Source organism: Corvus kubaryi, unplaced genomic scaffold (assembly GCF_017639235.1).
Source record: "Corvus kubaryi isolate FWS band 111438036 unplaced genomic scaffold, C.kubaryi_AGA036_p1.0 65360, whole genome shotgun sequence".
NCBI classification, from domain to species: Eukaryota; Metazoa; Chordata; class Aves; order Passeriformes; family Corvidae; genus Corvus; species Corvus kubaryi.
Genome location: NW_024581941.1, coordinates 16,385 through 30,477, shown reverse-complemented (window position 1 = coordinate 30,477; position 14,093 = coordinate 16,385). Strand labels below are relative to the sequence as shown.

Genomic DNA, 14,093 nt, shown 5'->3' with positions numbered 1-14,093 from the left:
AACACTATTCATACCAGATTTCTCAGGTATTTCTCCAGTTGTTTTAAAATATTAACACAAAGATTCCAGTCTCCCTGGGCAAGCTGCTCCAGTATCTAAAGATCCTTACAGGGAAATTTCAGAATTATCCAAACATCCGTCTTCTCTTACACCTTGAGACAGGGATGGTGACTTTTTATCCCATTGTACCTAAAGTCTGCACATGCCTGGTTGTGAACTGAGGGCTGTGTCAGAAGTGAGGAACCACCCAGGTCTTTTAAGCTAGTGAAATTTTATGCTGACAAAGTCACCTACCATTAATAACTTAGTAAGAAAGTAACAGTGAAAAAAACCCCAAACACTAACATCTGCAAAAAAGGGAAAACTTCCCATTTCTCACAGAAAAGTTTGTGTTTACTCACACTGGTTAACCTCCAATTACTTGAAATTTAAAATTCTAACAGTATTAAAATGCATTTACTTTTTCTCTTCCTTAATAACCAGATATAATCCCTACCCCATCTAGTTTATTCCCTAAAAATTCATCCAAACTGGTGTACTGTCCTGATTACCACAAATTATTTCATTGGAGACTCATTACTTCCATCAAGTTTGTTTATCTGATGGACAAGATATGTTAAAGAAAATATTGATCAAGCATCCTACCTCTTGATTCATCTTTGCTGGAATCCTTGTTCTGGGAATATTTTTCATTATCTTTAAACAAAATTGCTGGCACAAAAGCCTTCAAGTCAATGAGATTCTCATAGAAGTTTCTAGCATCTTCATCTTCCCAGATACCCCCCTCCAAGTCATATTCTCCAGGCTTTCCTGGTGTGAAAATATCAATACCAGGTCCATGCTCTGCAAAAAACAGTGAAACCATAAGAAAATTATTTACACAAACTTACAATCTTCTATGAGGAAGCACCTTAGAGATTAAGAGTCCTTTTAGGAAAGAGTTAAACTATTTATTACTACCTCTGTTTTCACTTAAATACTGCAATGCATACTTTAAAGTGTTTTTAACAATTCAGTCTTAGTATTAGACATATCAAGAAATTATCTTAAAATTGTAAATTTCATTTTAATTGAAAATGCAGACAGAATCAGAGAGGAAGTCAAATCAAGTAAAACTAAGCAGCACATTATGCGGTATTAGAAAGGAAAGTTATAACAGACTTTAATAACATTAGCATTAAAAGTAATCACTTTGAATATGATGAACTGTACACCACTGAGTTTTAAGAATAAAGTTTAAAAAGAACAATTTAAAATTTAGAGGCACTCAAGAAAAACAGCTTTTTAAGTTCAACATCATTTAAGGCAAAAGATACTCACAATTTCAATAACATCTCAACAAATCTCAAAGTTTAGATTTAAAGGCATTGAAAGCTGCACTTCTGCTCAGGAGGCCAGACAGCTACACCTACTGATTTATTTGGCTTAACAATATGTTTCTGCCCATAACATCATGACCCAAAATGGACTTCAAACATATTTTTTAACAGTATTGGTTTTTAAAACTCTAACAGTTTTTAAATGCTAAAAACTGAATAATATTAAATGGGAAGGATCAGGTTAAAAACATTTTTAATTTCCCATTTATCACTCTATTCCCAGAAACAAATCTAAAGAGATATTACTTAGGTTACCATAACTACACAGAATATACAATAGTTATGGTTACATATTAGGCATAATTACTTTAACTTAAAAAAAATAGATGTATTATTCATTAGCTGATATCCTTTGGGAAAAAGGCTGAATGAAATGAAACCAGCAGAAAGAACACGTTGTAAAAGGGTTTCATTAGTTTTCCCACCACATCCAAGCCAAGTCCAGGGTTCTGTTGTCTTGCTTTAGAATCTGGCTTACCCTCGGGTGTTGGTTTTTCTTGGGGGAGGTCAGGCATGTTCTCATCCAAAAGATCAGCCAGAGACTGAGAATTGGCCAACAGCTTCTGATACGACATTGCAAATTCCTCATATTGCTTGTGTCGATCTTCGCTCAGCTCTCCTTTGGAGTGGAGAATGCGTCTACAAAAATCAAACTTACAGTAAGACCACCTTTTTCCTTAAAATGTATTTGAGCTATACTGAACCACTATGAATTTCTCTGAGCAAAGCTAACCTGCCCTCTTTGAGGGAACTGTAAGAATTCTAGTTTAGACTGCAATAGCAAAGATTTAAGTGACACTATTATTTTTTCAAACCACACTGAATTTCCAACTTCAATCCCGCTGAAGACAGTACAGCCACAGAAGCTCCAGCATCCATGTCCAAAGAGAAAGGCCCACTTACTCTTTGCCACAATTAGGCTGTAACAGTACTAAAAAGACTTGAATAGTAAAATAAAACATTCATCTTAGATGAAAGCTGGATGAAAGTTGCTTTGCACCTGTAACAATCCATTTCCACATTGCTTAAATGATTACATGAGCTATTATCACCAGCAGGGTCAAAAAATTTGCAAGCAGCCCACTGACTTTCCAATAAACCAAGTTATTTCAAGGCTATTGGTCCAAATTATGAGCAGTTACATTTGTTTCTTCAGCTGCTCTTTATTTTCTTTTACAAAACTGTTCATACTTGTTTTAAATAACAATTTTTAAAACTGAAGTCTGTTGTCAAAAGTAACTTGCATTTGAAGGAACCTAATCACTACTTATAAGTGCTGGAACTACTGACCAGGCACCCAGCACTGAGATGAAAGCATCAGAAGTCTGAAAAAAAGGTGCAAATGCCACAATTTCCAAAACAAGTTGTATCTTTACATTATCATCTACAGGATTCCATTACCATTAGGCTTTCATTATGCAATAGGCATACGGTCACAGTCTTGCCAAAAGATGCAAGCATTTTGTGGCATAAGAATTCCGAAATAGTTTAGGCAATGTCAGTTGAGGGATATCAGTTTTCTTGTTCCAGGTTAGCTGCAGAACAAGTCATCTTTGTACACATTTACAGGGTGAGCAACAAGATCCCTTATGCCTGCCCAGAACCAGAAGTGGACACAGGTGTCTGGCTAAAGGGCAAGAAGCACTAATGCTGGCAGAAGTTCTATTTCTCACTTATTTAACATGTATTGCCTGCTCCTGCAAAGTACAGCAAAAAAGAATTAACAAATTAAATAACCACTGACAATTTGTGAAATGCAATAGTTCAGTGTGGATTCAGGAAACACATTAAGTGCAAATTCATTGCTTTTTCATGGAGACCACTGTCCACTGCATACATATTTTAAACTTAAAATATACCAGCAGCTTTATAAACATGAACATTGAAGCTTTGTGCTATTATAAAAAAACAAAAAAAGCAAAGTGCTGTAACAATAGTACAAGACTTTCAGTTCTCAATTTCAGTTCCAAGAAGACAAGTGTTAACAAATTCAAAGAAGCTAAAGCAAATGAAGCAAACTTTAAAAAGCACGGTTCACCTCTGAATACAAGTACAGCACACAGTACTTGTCTCACTTGATGTCACTTCAAAGCACCATGAGGCAAGTTCAGCACATCTTTAGACAAAAGAAGTTTCTTCTATAGCTAACACTTATTTTTGAAAACTCTCTTTAGAATTTGGGAATCAAGTTGTTACCTTCCAATGACACAGCCTGTTAAGTTCTGTTGTGCCCTCAGCTGTGTAACCAAATGACCACCAGGTTTTATGTTACGTCTATATCAAAGTCACAGCATAACTCAAGGTACTTTTCCTAATTATTCACTTAACCAGCAACACTTGAGTCTGCTTTAATTTTACCTAAGTGATTCCACAGGTAACACAGCACTAAAGTACTGTTAATTTAGCATAGTAATTTTCAATTAATTCAACCAATTTGTAAGGCTTGAATCATTTCACAGTCGCTCTCCTGACACAGATAAATTGATGAGTTATTTACCTGACAAAATATCATAACCTAAACATATGACACAGTTGATGCACTAAAGGGAACAGTTCATTCCCTACTCACTTCAATGATTCTGGAATAACAGTGTGAATAAAAACTACAGCAAAATGGATCAGATTTTTAATACACAGAGAACTGTTTTAACCAATAGAATAATTGGTTGTTTTGTTAAAACAAAAAAAAAAAAAAAAAACACAAAACAACCAACCAAAAACACCCAAAAAACCTGCCACCCACATTAAAAAAAAAAAAAAATTCAAAAGCAAATAAGGAACCAACTGCACAATCACCTTCCCAAAATCCAAAATCCACAGTTTAGGAAGATTTCTATAGTACTCAAACTTCTTACTAAGCAAATTTCTGTCTTGCCCTCCCTCATGCTTTACACTTCCATAGCGGGCAAACACCAAGAATTTGTTACAGATGATGTAAACAAACAAAATTTGGTAGGAAAGTTTTTTGATGTCTTATTTAACAAAACTTACTCCTCAACTTTTATTAAGGAGTTAAAATAAGCACCTCGAAGTTCAGAGAGAGAAATAACAGAGTTCTCTTAATCCACAGTTCTTCACATTCCTTCCCTAAAACAAAGCTTTGCACCCAAGTTCACAGGGATAACTCAGATGATGAGGTGCTCCAAGAGGTCCCTCATTTGCCCTTGTCTGATCTACTCAAAGCAGGCTCAGTGATGAGGTCAGACCAGGCTGCTCAGGCTCTGTGCAGTCATTTTTATCCAGTTATACAAGTAAATACTAAAGTATATTTCTCTCTCCCAGATCACTTACATTCTTTCTTCTTCTTGGTTTCTTACCATATTTTATACCTCTCAGAAACTTTTTTCACTTTATTTTCTGTCATATCATTAGGCTTTGTAACACCCACTCATTGAAACACCAGACAGAACCAATGTGCCCAGAACCAGTCATAATTGTGAAAGTATTAAGGTTCATATTCATTCACTTTGAAAGAATTACACCCAAGCCAGTAACACACTTTAAACTAGTGAGGTACTTGCAGAAAGGACAGTACCTCAAGTCAGTTTATGATCCTGTGAAATTCAAAACTTGGCTGAGCACAGATAGGACTGCAGCACAAAACCTATCAGCACAATGGATCCTTGCTTTGGAAACATAAAAATTTAATGCCTTCCAAGCATACATTTGGCTCTGGATGGATGTCCAGCCTTTTAGCTGAAATATGTGACTGTACACAGTAATATGTTCGTTTCTATGTGACTGGAATGCTTCCAGAAGGGATTAAGAATTAATGTCTTAAAACCAGCATTTGGGTTTAGGCTGGCTCCAATAATGAGAATTCAGGATGCTTTAACCCAACAATTATCAAACAACGTGAACATGGCAGAAATAAAATTATTCAGATTTCAAGGTCTGCATATTTATACCCTACAATATCAGTACTACATACAGATATTTAAGATGACTTTTATCAAATTGTCTACACCCTCCAACATTTTAATACATTTATTTAATATATATTTTTCCACCTTGGAGTATAACCGATACCTTGTTAATTTAACCTATTTTTTCCTTCATGCTGGCACACTAAAAAATGTAAACAAGCCAAAGCAATTGTGGCATATGCTTCGTTAGATACACGTGGGTGGAAAGGGAGAAATCAGATTGTGCCAACTGGAAAAGGACAGTACCAGCTGGGAAAGCAGCATTGCTCTCCTGCTGATAAGGAAACAGCACCAAAGAGAGTAAAGAGAATTACAGCTAAAGGTCAACCTCCCTTTTCTTTAAAAGATATTCAAAGAGTCTGTTTGGTGTCTGCTTTTTAAGTATTCAGAACAAATTTAGGACCTTTTTTAGAAACACTGCAGAACACACTTATCTTCTACACACTGCTAACAGACTTTGTTTATAAATACTGCAACAAATCTAGCCATTTCATAAATAAACTATTTTTTATTCATAAGGAAAAAACAACATTCAATTGTCACCTGTTTTGTCTTTCAATATTTTGTAGCTCCCTGTGGTCCCTTTTCAGGTGTTTGGTCAAAGACGTAAAATATTCCTTCAACAAATTCTGGAAGGGCTGTTGCTTCTCTGGGCTAATTATCTCACTAGGAGGAAAGCTCAAGTTAAACTTCTCTGCAACAGTTTTTACTTTCCTTGGTACCAAACCAGCAATGTCATCTCCACAGTGCCGACAAAAGCTGATAACCACAGAAACATGAGTGTGGGATTCTCGATCAGCATTAATAATATTTTTAAGCTGCTCATAGATTAAAGACAAACCTTCCTTGTCAGTGAAAATCCCAACTATTGTCAATTCTGCAATGAAACGCAAATCAGTTCTTAACTTGGTAATGTTGGGAGTCTTCTCTTCTTTCCTTGCTTCAAAATGTTTTTTCCAGGCCTGCAGTAATGAAGGAGCAAAATCAGCATATCGCTGGTGAAAGAGGGAACACAAGTGCACAGCGCAGTTCACGTCTGATATTTTCAGTTTGGCCTCCACAATAGAAGCTACTGCTTCTGCAATGTATTTGCTTAAATTCAGGCTATTAAAGTCATGGGACAAGGAGTCCCTTTGTTGCTCTGTAATGGTTTTTAGCTTCTTAACAAAAGCCGTGTTCTTCTTCAGACTGGAGTCCAGTCTGCTGAAGAAGTTTTCCTCGGGACGACTCTCCGGTGCATTCTGGTTTTTGCTGCGGAGCTCTTTTCTTGCCTGATGGCGCTCCCAAGCCTCCTGATGGAGCTGATGTGCTTCCTCTTTCTCCCTATGAGACATAAGAGTTAGTAATTCTTGTTACAGAGCCTTACTCTCAGGGTATCAGCTCAAAGGAAAAAAAGTCACAGTTGGAAAACCTTCAGCAGTTCTAACACAGTTTCCCCTTACTCTTTTCTTAAATATTTACCAAGCTAATCCTAGAAAGCTAAAGCATCTGCTTCAGAAACTCTGTTTAATTTTTGTGCTGCAAAGGGCAAGCACTACTTGCTACAAAACAAAGTTTCTCAAATATTTCTATGCAGAACATATTAATCCAAACAGACTTCAAAAATATAAACATAAAACTCCATTTACTACAGATGGAGATTAAATTCTTACAGATGAGGACAACAGCCTTTCAACAGGTTACTATATTCCACAGTAAAGGAAAATCTTCTATTGCCAGGCTATTGAAATTACACAGAAAATTTGGAATAGGTGAAATATATCTGTCCCAGGTAGAATTTGGCTATGACATTGCCTCGATCTTAAAAGTGAAATATTTCAGACCTAAGGATGGCCAAATCCTTAGCTTTATTGGTCTAAAGATGCCACCTTCAACACTGTAATACCTTTGGATAACATACTAAGAAACATGGTCTTGGTAATATCACATATTAAACTGCCAGGTTACATTCTGAGTTTGCCATTAGGTATCAACTGTCTGTGATTGATTACAGAAATGACAGTCATTTCTCACTGCAGATTTGCTCCTGTTATGGTCTGTAGACCTGTTAAGAATCTGTATTCCCAATATTTTGACGCTAACACTTCATCTTAAATGCACCTGCACTTTCTTATTGTTCTGGTTTGGGGTGGGACAGAGTTAATTTTCTTCAGAGTATCCTATGTGGGGCTGTGTTTTGGATTTGTGCTAGAATCAATGCTGATAACACAAGGGTGTTTTCATTATTACTGGGCTATGCTTACACAAGGTTAAGGCCTTTTCTGCTCCTCACCCCACCTCACGAACAAGGAGTCTGGGGGTACACAAGGAGCGGGGAGGGAACACAGCCAGGACAGCTGACCCCAGCTGACCCAAGGGACACTCCAGATCATATGACATCATGGTAAACATATAAATCTGGGGGAAGAAGGAAAGGGAGGGATTGTAGGAGTGATGGTGTTTGTCTTCCCAAGTCACTGTTACATTTGATGGAGCCCTGCTGTTCTGGGGATTGCTGGGGAACTGGGGCATGAATTCCTTGTTTTGGTTTGCTTGCCTGCACAGCTTCTGCTTTACCCACTGCACTGTCTTTTTGTCAACCCCTGAGTTTTCTCACTTTTACTCTTCTGATTCTCTTCCCCATCCTGTTGAGGGGAGGGAGTGGCTGTGTGGCCTGATGCTGGCTGGGGTTAAATCACAACATTTACTCAAGCGTAACTGTGCTCTCCATGGTCATCACATGCAGAACACTATCAAACCCCCACAAGAGAGACCACAGTAACAGAGGTTACAAGTGAAAACACAAAACCTCTTAGAAGTCATAAAGCACAATCAGACAGCCACATAAAATTGATAACAGTACACGCAACTTACTAAAAGTAACTCAAAACAGTTCATCTTTTGTAACTCTGACCACAATCCTGATAGTAGAACTCCAGCATTTGGCACAATTAAACCTTTGAAAGACAACTTACTTCAGTTGAGCAGCTTCTTCTTCTTGTTTCTTTTTTTCTTCCTCCTCTTGTTTCTTTTTCTCCTCTTCTTCGAGTTTCTTTTTTTCTTCTTCTTCTTTCTTCTTTTGTTCCTCTTCTGCCTTTACTTTATCCTCTTCTTTTTTCTTCCGCTCCTTGTCTTCCTTCTTTCTTTTATCCTCTTCCATTTTTTTCTTTTTATCTTCAGGAACCTTTAAAGTCTCTCTCTTCATGCTAACCTTGACATCCTCTTTTGGCTTCTCCCTGGTGCTCACTGGTCGCCTTTCACTAAATTCTTTTTCTTTATTATTTAACTGAGATTCTTTTTCTTCCATATTTGCTGGCTTTTTGCGCTCAGCTGGCATTGTGTTACCCAGGCAAACCTGCAGAATCACAGGAGAATAAATACTTTTAAATTGCTGTTGATATTTTAGCCATTTTTCACAGTCCACCCATATTCACCTAACTCACAAATGCGTGACTCTTCAAAATAAAGGTTTAAGTTTTCTTGAACTAAGGAATGGACCTGTCAGGTAAAAACTAATCATTTTATAAGCATGTTGTTCTGCAAAGCTGTCTTCAGCATGAATTGTGAAATAAAAGCATCTTGAAGTTTCTACAACCCAAAGAATCTAAGATCTTGAACATAAACAAGTCCATCTGAAAAAAAAAAAAATTCAAGACTGATGAAAACAAAGTACCCCCAACTTAAAAATAAGTACATGCTTGATACATCAGCATGCACTTGCATCTCGCTGACTTTTCTACACATCTCCTTCCACTACCACTACTTAGGATCATAGGAGAATGAAGGTTAGCTGGGACCTCAAGTAATTCAACCTCCTGCTCAAAGCAGGGTCAGCAATGAGTTCAGGCAAGACTGTTCCAGGTTCCAGTCTTGGAAAGTGTCAAGGAAAGCAACAGCACAACCCCTCCGGCCAACCTGCTCCAATGTCCCGTTATCCTCACTGTGAAAAGGCATCAACTCACTTCCTTCTTTCCTCACCCCTTCCCAGATTTCCCCAGCATCTCTGCACTCAGCATAGGAAGCAGCTGAAAAGCAAGCAGTGCTGACTAAGCTGTATGCACAAACCTCCCTGCCAGCAGAGCAAACAGAAATAATATCAGAAAGGCGAAGGATAGAATTCCTCTCTCCTTCTACAGAACCAACATTTTGTAGGAGCTTTAGCCTCTTTGGTGTTTCCAGCACCCTAAGCTTTGGCATCATTTGGCTAAGGACAAAAAAGGTAACATATACTGAACACAAAAGGGTAAAATCACAGGACAATTTTGATTAGGAGGAAACTGTGATGAGCACCTAGTTCAGCCCCCTGCTCCAAGCAAATCCAATCAGTTCAGAGGCTTGGCTAAGGCTTTAGTATCTCCAAGAACAGAGAAGCAACAGTCCCCTCCAGGTACACTGAAAAAAAGCTTTTCCTAATACCAACCTGGAAACTGCCACGCACATACTGTGTTTGTTTCTTTCCATCCTGTCCCTACACAGCTTCGAGAAGAACCCAGCTTCATCTTCTCTATGCTCTCCCATTAGGTTGTTTTAAGACAGTAATAAGATTTTCCCCTCTCTTCTTACAGATCAAGAACCCAGTTCTGTTTCTCTTCAGATATCACGTCCTCCAGCCTACCTGTGTTCTTGGTGATCTTCCGATAGACTTATTTCAGTTTGCCAATGCCTTTCTTGGGAACAGAGAATCCACATCTGGATGTGGCAAGCACTGAACAAAGGGGGAAGACTCACCTTCTTCAGCTTTATGGTTAACTCCTGGTACTACAGCCCAGAATGCAAGGGCATTCTGCTGACTCATGTCAGGGTCAGATGGGCCAGTCAGGACCACAAGAGGCAGTTAGAACCACCTAGACTTTATTTACTTCAGGCTAAATTGATTTCTTAAAACCATAAGTAATTTTCAGACATTTACATGCTTCAAGTTAAATGCATATACAGGTGAGATTGATAGGACACCACTGCATGTGATGCCTTCTGATGAGCCATCACTGTTCTTTTATTAGTAACACCAGTTTGATTCCCAATAGCCACCCCTACTTTTGCCTTTCTAACATTTTACTCTGGATGATGAAAACATGCTAGATTCACCAACGCCCTGCATCTACTCAGAGTGGATAATGAGACACTTGCATTTTAATCTAATGTAGAGTGCTTCTAGTATTAACTATTTTGAAATACGTTTATAAATAAGACTACACAATAAAGAAGATATGTTTTTTAATAAGCATTGCACAATCCCTCTGCCATCTCCCAAACAATAAAATGAGAGATTCATATACTGTTTATCCCACCCAGACGAAACTCTGTATTACAATATTTAAGGTGCTTGTCCAGGGCTTCTGAAGAAAAAATGGTTTGCAGAAATTCACAGTATCAGTATTCACAGATGTGCAGTGACAACTTATCAATGGGGAACCTATTCAGGACTTGGCCTCTGGCAGCAACTGGCAACGGAGCACCAACGGAGAAACATCTCCGACACTGATTTATGGAAATCAAATCAGCATTGCTTAAACAAGCAGTAGCAAATTTGGCTCCCTAATGCATGTCTACAGCTGTAAGATTTCAGAGCTCAAGATCTCAGAACTACTTGAATTCCAAAACCACTGATCTTAAAACAGTATTATTATGAAATCCGTACTTAACCAAAGAGGGAAGAGGTTGCCTATGTTTAAAGAAATGCTGGAACAGCATGTCACAATTCCAATACTCTGAACAAAATACCCAGCTACACATGTAACTCTTAACAACACGGTCATTTACCACAATCATGATGGTACTTGAGCTCTTACTAAATTTAGGAACTCAGAATTCTGCTTTAAAGACGTATCTGATGTTTGCTTGTATAAAAGCAAACCAGAGAAGATGGGATACAAAGAAAAGGGATGGAGCATAAATGGGCACATTATGGTTTTGACCACAAGGCAGTACTATCCACTTTTTCCCAGTGAACACTGATGACCAAAAAAACCCCAAAAATCTCATTTTACAATAGGTTTTTGTTCTGTATGCCAGAACAGGTATGTTGCAATACTCCTCACTACCTGCTACGTGTACAGCTCCTTATCTCCCAAACCTTTCCGATGGCTCTGCCAGCTCGTTTGTGCCGACACCAAACACCCTCGGGCAGGAGGAGGAGGTGCAGCCACTGCCTCCAAGCTACACCCGGGCTGATCCAGCATGGAACTCCAGACGGGCTGATCCTGCGTGGAGCTACACAAGGGCTGAGCTCTCAGCCAGCACAGAGCTTCTGTGACAGGCAGAGTAGAACTGTCCCACAAGCAACTTTCCCAAAAGTTGTGGGAAGCAGGGAAAAATAGGAACAGGCAGCTGGCTCGCCTGTGTCTCCTTTTCACAGAAAACAAGAAGATGGTATGGAAACATTAAGAGAAACTTAAAGATTAAGACAACTTCAATTTAACACCTCACATTTACATGAATGTACTGATGAAAAGGCACAATAATGACATGAACTCCGTAAGCCAACAGACAGGACAAACCAGCACTCATACCTGAAAATTAGGAAGGACAGAGAAAACAGAGACAAGACAAACATCCCTATGCCTTTGGACTCCTGGCAACCCATTTCTGTGGAGACCCTTACATGCTTTAACATTCCTTCTTAGTTTCAGCACGACACATAATATTTTTTCAGAGGGAATTATTTATCTTAATTTTTCAATATTTGACATACCTTGACTCATTTGCAGTTAAGACAATTTTTATTGTACTTAAGTTTCTACTCTTTTCTTTCATAACAAGCTTGGAATTTGAAAGAATGGGACTAAGTTCATGATACTCTGAGCTCAGAAACTTAAGAAATAGTCTTGAAATACAGAAGTAACGTTTAAAAAAAACCATCTATGTATTTACTCTTGAGGAAAGAAGAGAGTAATATAAGGTATTCAGCATCACAAATCTACTCACAATTCAGAGTAAAAGAATAAACATCAACACCTTGGCCCTCAAAGCAATCCTCTCAAGTCAATAAAAACTGTCTATTCTCAAAGCCTGCAGTAACATGATCCAGAATCCCCAACTTGCAAACACAAGTATGAGAGAAAAAAATACAGTTCTACTAAACTAGACATATAGAGATTTTTCACTAGAAATCAAATGGATCACATAAGCAGTCCCTTTTGCAGCTACTCAATTTCAAAAGATATATGGCAGATAAAGAATGCAGGCAAGATGTCCCACCTCTGACTGGCTGAAAAATCTCAAAGAGCAACAAACTCCTCCACGACTAGTTATCACACCACTAGAAGGCTGTAAGTTTCAAGAACTGAAATGCAGTTAAGGTTCTCTTAATGCAGAGGGAAGGTGGATAAGAAAAATACCCAGGTCAATGAGGAGAAAAGAAACTTAGCCACAGGTTTTGGAAGATGAGACACAGTACACAGAAAAAAAACAGAGTACAGAGAGAGGAGTCCCCCACACAGTGGCAGGGAAGGTTCACAGAATTACAGAATATCCTGACTTGGAAGGGACCCACAAGGATCATCAAAGCCCAACTCCTGGCACTGCACAGGACACCCCAAGAGTCACACCATGTACCTGAGAGCATTGTCCAAACGCTTCTTGAGTTCAGACAGGCTCGGTGCTGTGACCACGTCCCTGGGGAGGCTGTTATAGTGCCCAAGCACCCTGTGGGTGAAGGACCTGTTCCTAATATCCTACCTAAACCTCCCCTGACAAAACTTCAGGTCACTGACACATCGTCTAGTCGGCCTGCCGAACAGCCGGGCACTTTTACTTTCGCTTCTGTACCTCTCGGGGAGAATGTTTTGCTGCCAGACTTGCAGGAACGCGCTTTCCACCGTGAAACAGAGGCCTATAGACAAAGCACTAAATACAAAAAGACTCCTTCGCTACCACCCCAATCCCCGCTCGCAGCTCTCCCGCAGCCCAGGCCCCTTTCCAGATGGAACCAGCAGCTCGGGAACAGCAGCTTCCTGTCCTTTCCCGGCCTCCCTCTCCCCGTGCCCTCAGGCACCGCCACCCGAACCTTCCCTGCCTCACGGCCCCTCCACCTCCGGAACCCTCCTCCCCGTGCCCCTCCCAGGCCGCTGTGCCCTCCTCCGGCCCTCCCCGAGACCCCTTCCTCACACACGCCCCAGCACCGCCCTCCCGTCCCGTCGGTACCTGTGCCCGGTGCCGACATGGGCCCGCCCGGCGCCGCCGCCGCCTCCTCCTCCTCCGCCCCTCCGAGGCCCCCGAGCGCTTCTCCCCTCACGGCCGCCGGGCCGCCACTGCGCTGCCTGACCCACGGCGCCGCCCCGACCGAGCCCGCCGCACCCACCCCGTCACGCCCGGGCGCGAAGGGAGGAGCGGCGCCGCTTCACGGCGGCAGAGCCGCAGCTGCGGGCGGCGCGGAGCGGCGCTTCCCGAGGGGCGAGGGTCAGGCAGCGCGGAGGGCAGCCCTACGCGGGGCCCTGGCGGCGGACGGGTTACCGGGAGTGCGGAGGCGGAAGGGGAAGAGGAACGGGAATGAAAACGGGAATGGAAGAGGAAAAGAGTTCAGCCCCGCGTCCCTCACAGCGGCGGGGAAGGGGGAAATAGGCTCGGAATGTCACGTCCTTGGTGGCCCCAGCGCACGACTCGCGTTGTGGGCCCGCGGGACGTCACTGCAGTGACGTGTCTGTGCCCGCCAGGCGTCACGCCAGCCGTCATGTCGCGGGTGGGGCCCTCAGGCGTCACGGTGATAAAACACTGGGGGTGACAGTGGCTGAACACCAAATTACTGCCTAAGTGGTGGTTTAGTGGGCGTCCATTACTGTGCTCAGTTCTGGGCTCTTCAGTGAAGGGAGAC

At 40.8% G+C, this 14,093-nt stretch overlaps 1 protein-coding gene across 2 annotated transcripts in view; it reads right to left on the bottom strand.

The window, feature by feature from the left end:
* LOC121673338 (regulator of nonsense transcripts 2) overlaps positions 1–13,529 on the bottom strand; it is a 53,021-nt gene extending 39,492 nt beyond the window's left edge. The window contains exons 1-5 of one of the 2 annotated variants that reach the window (XM_042046561.1): positions 13,427–13,529; positions 8,260–8,639; positions 5,849–6,628; positions 1,858–2,018; positions 646–843 (exon numbers count right to left, since the gene is read on the bottom strand). In XM_042046561.1, coding sequence (XP_041902495.1) covers positions 646–843; positions 1,858–2,018; positions 5,849–6,628; positions 8,260–8,621 — 1,501 coding nt within the window. In that variant the 5' untranslated portion in view covers positions 8,622–8,639; positions 13,427–13,529. Of the gene's footprint in view, positions 1–645; positions 844–1,857; positions 2,019–5,848; positions 6,629–8,259; positions 8,640–12,838; positions 13,210–13,426 lie in introns of those variants that run through there. The other variant, XM_042046562.1, reaches the window with a different exon arrangement.
* Between the last annotated feature and the right edge of the window lie 564 nt (positions 13,530–14,093).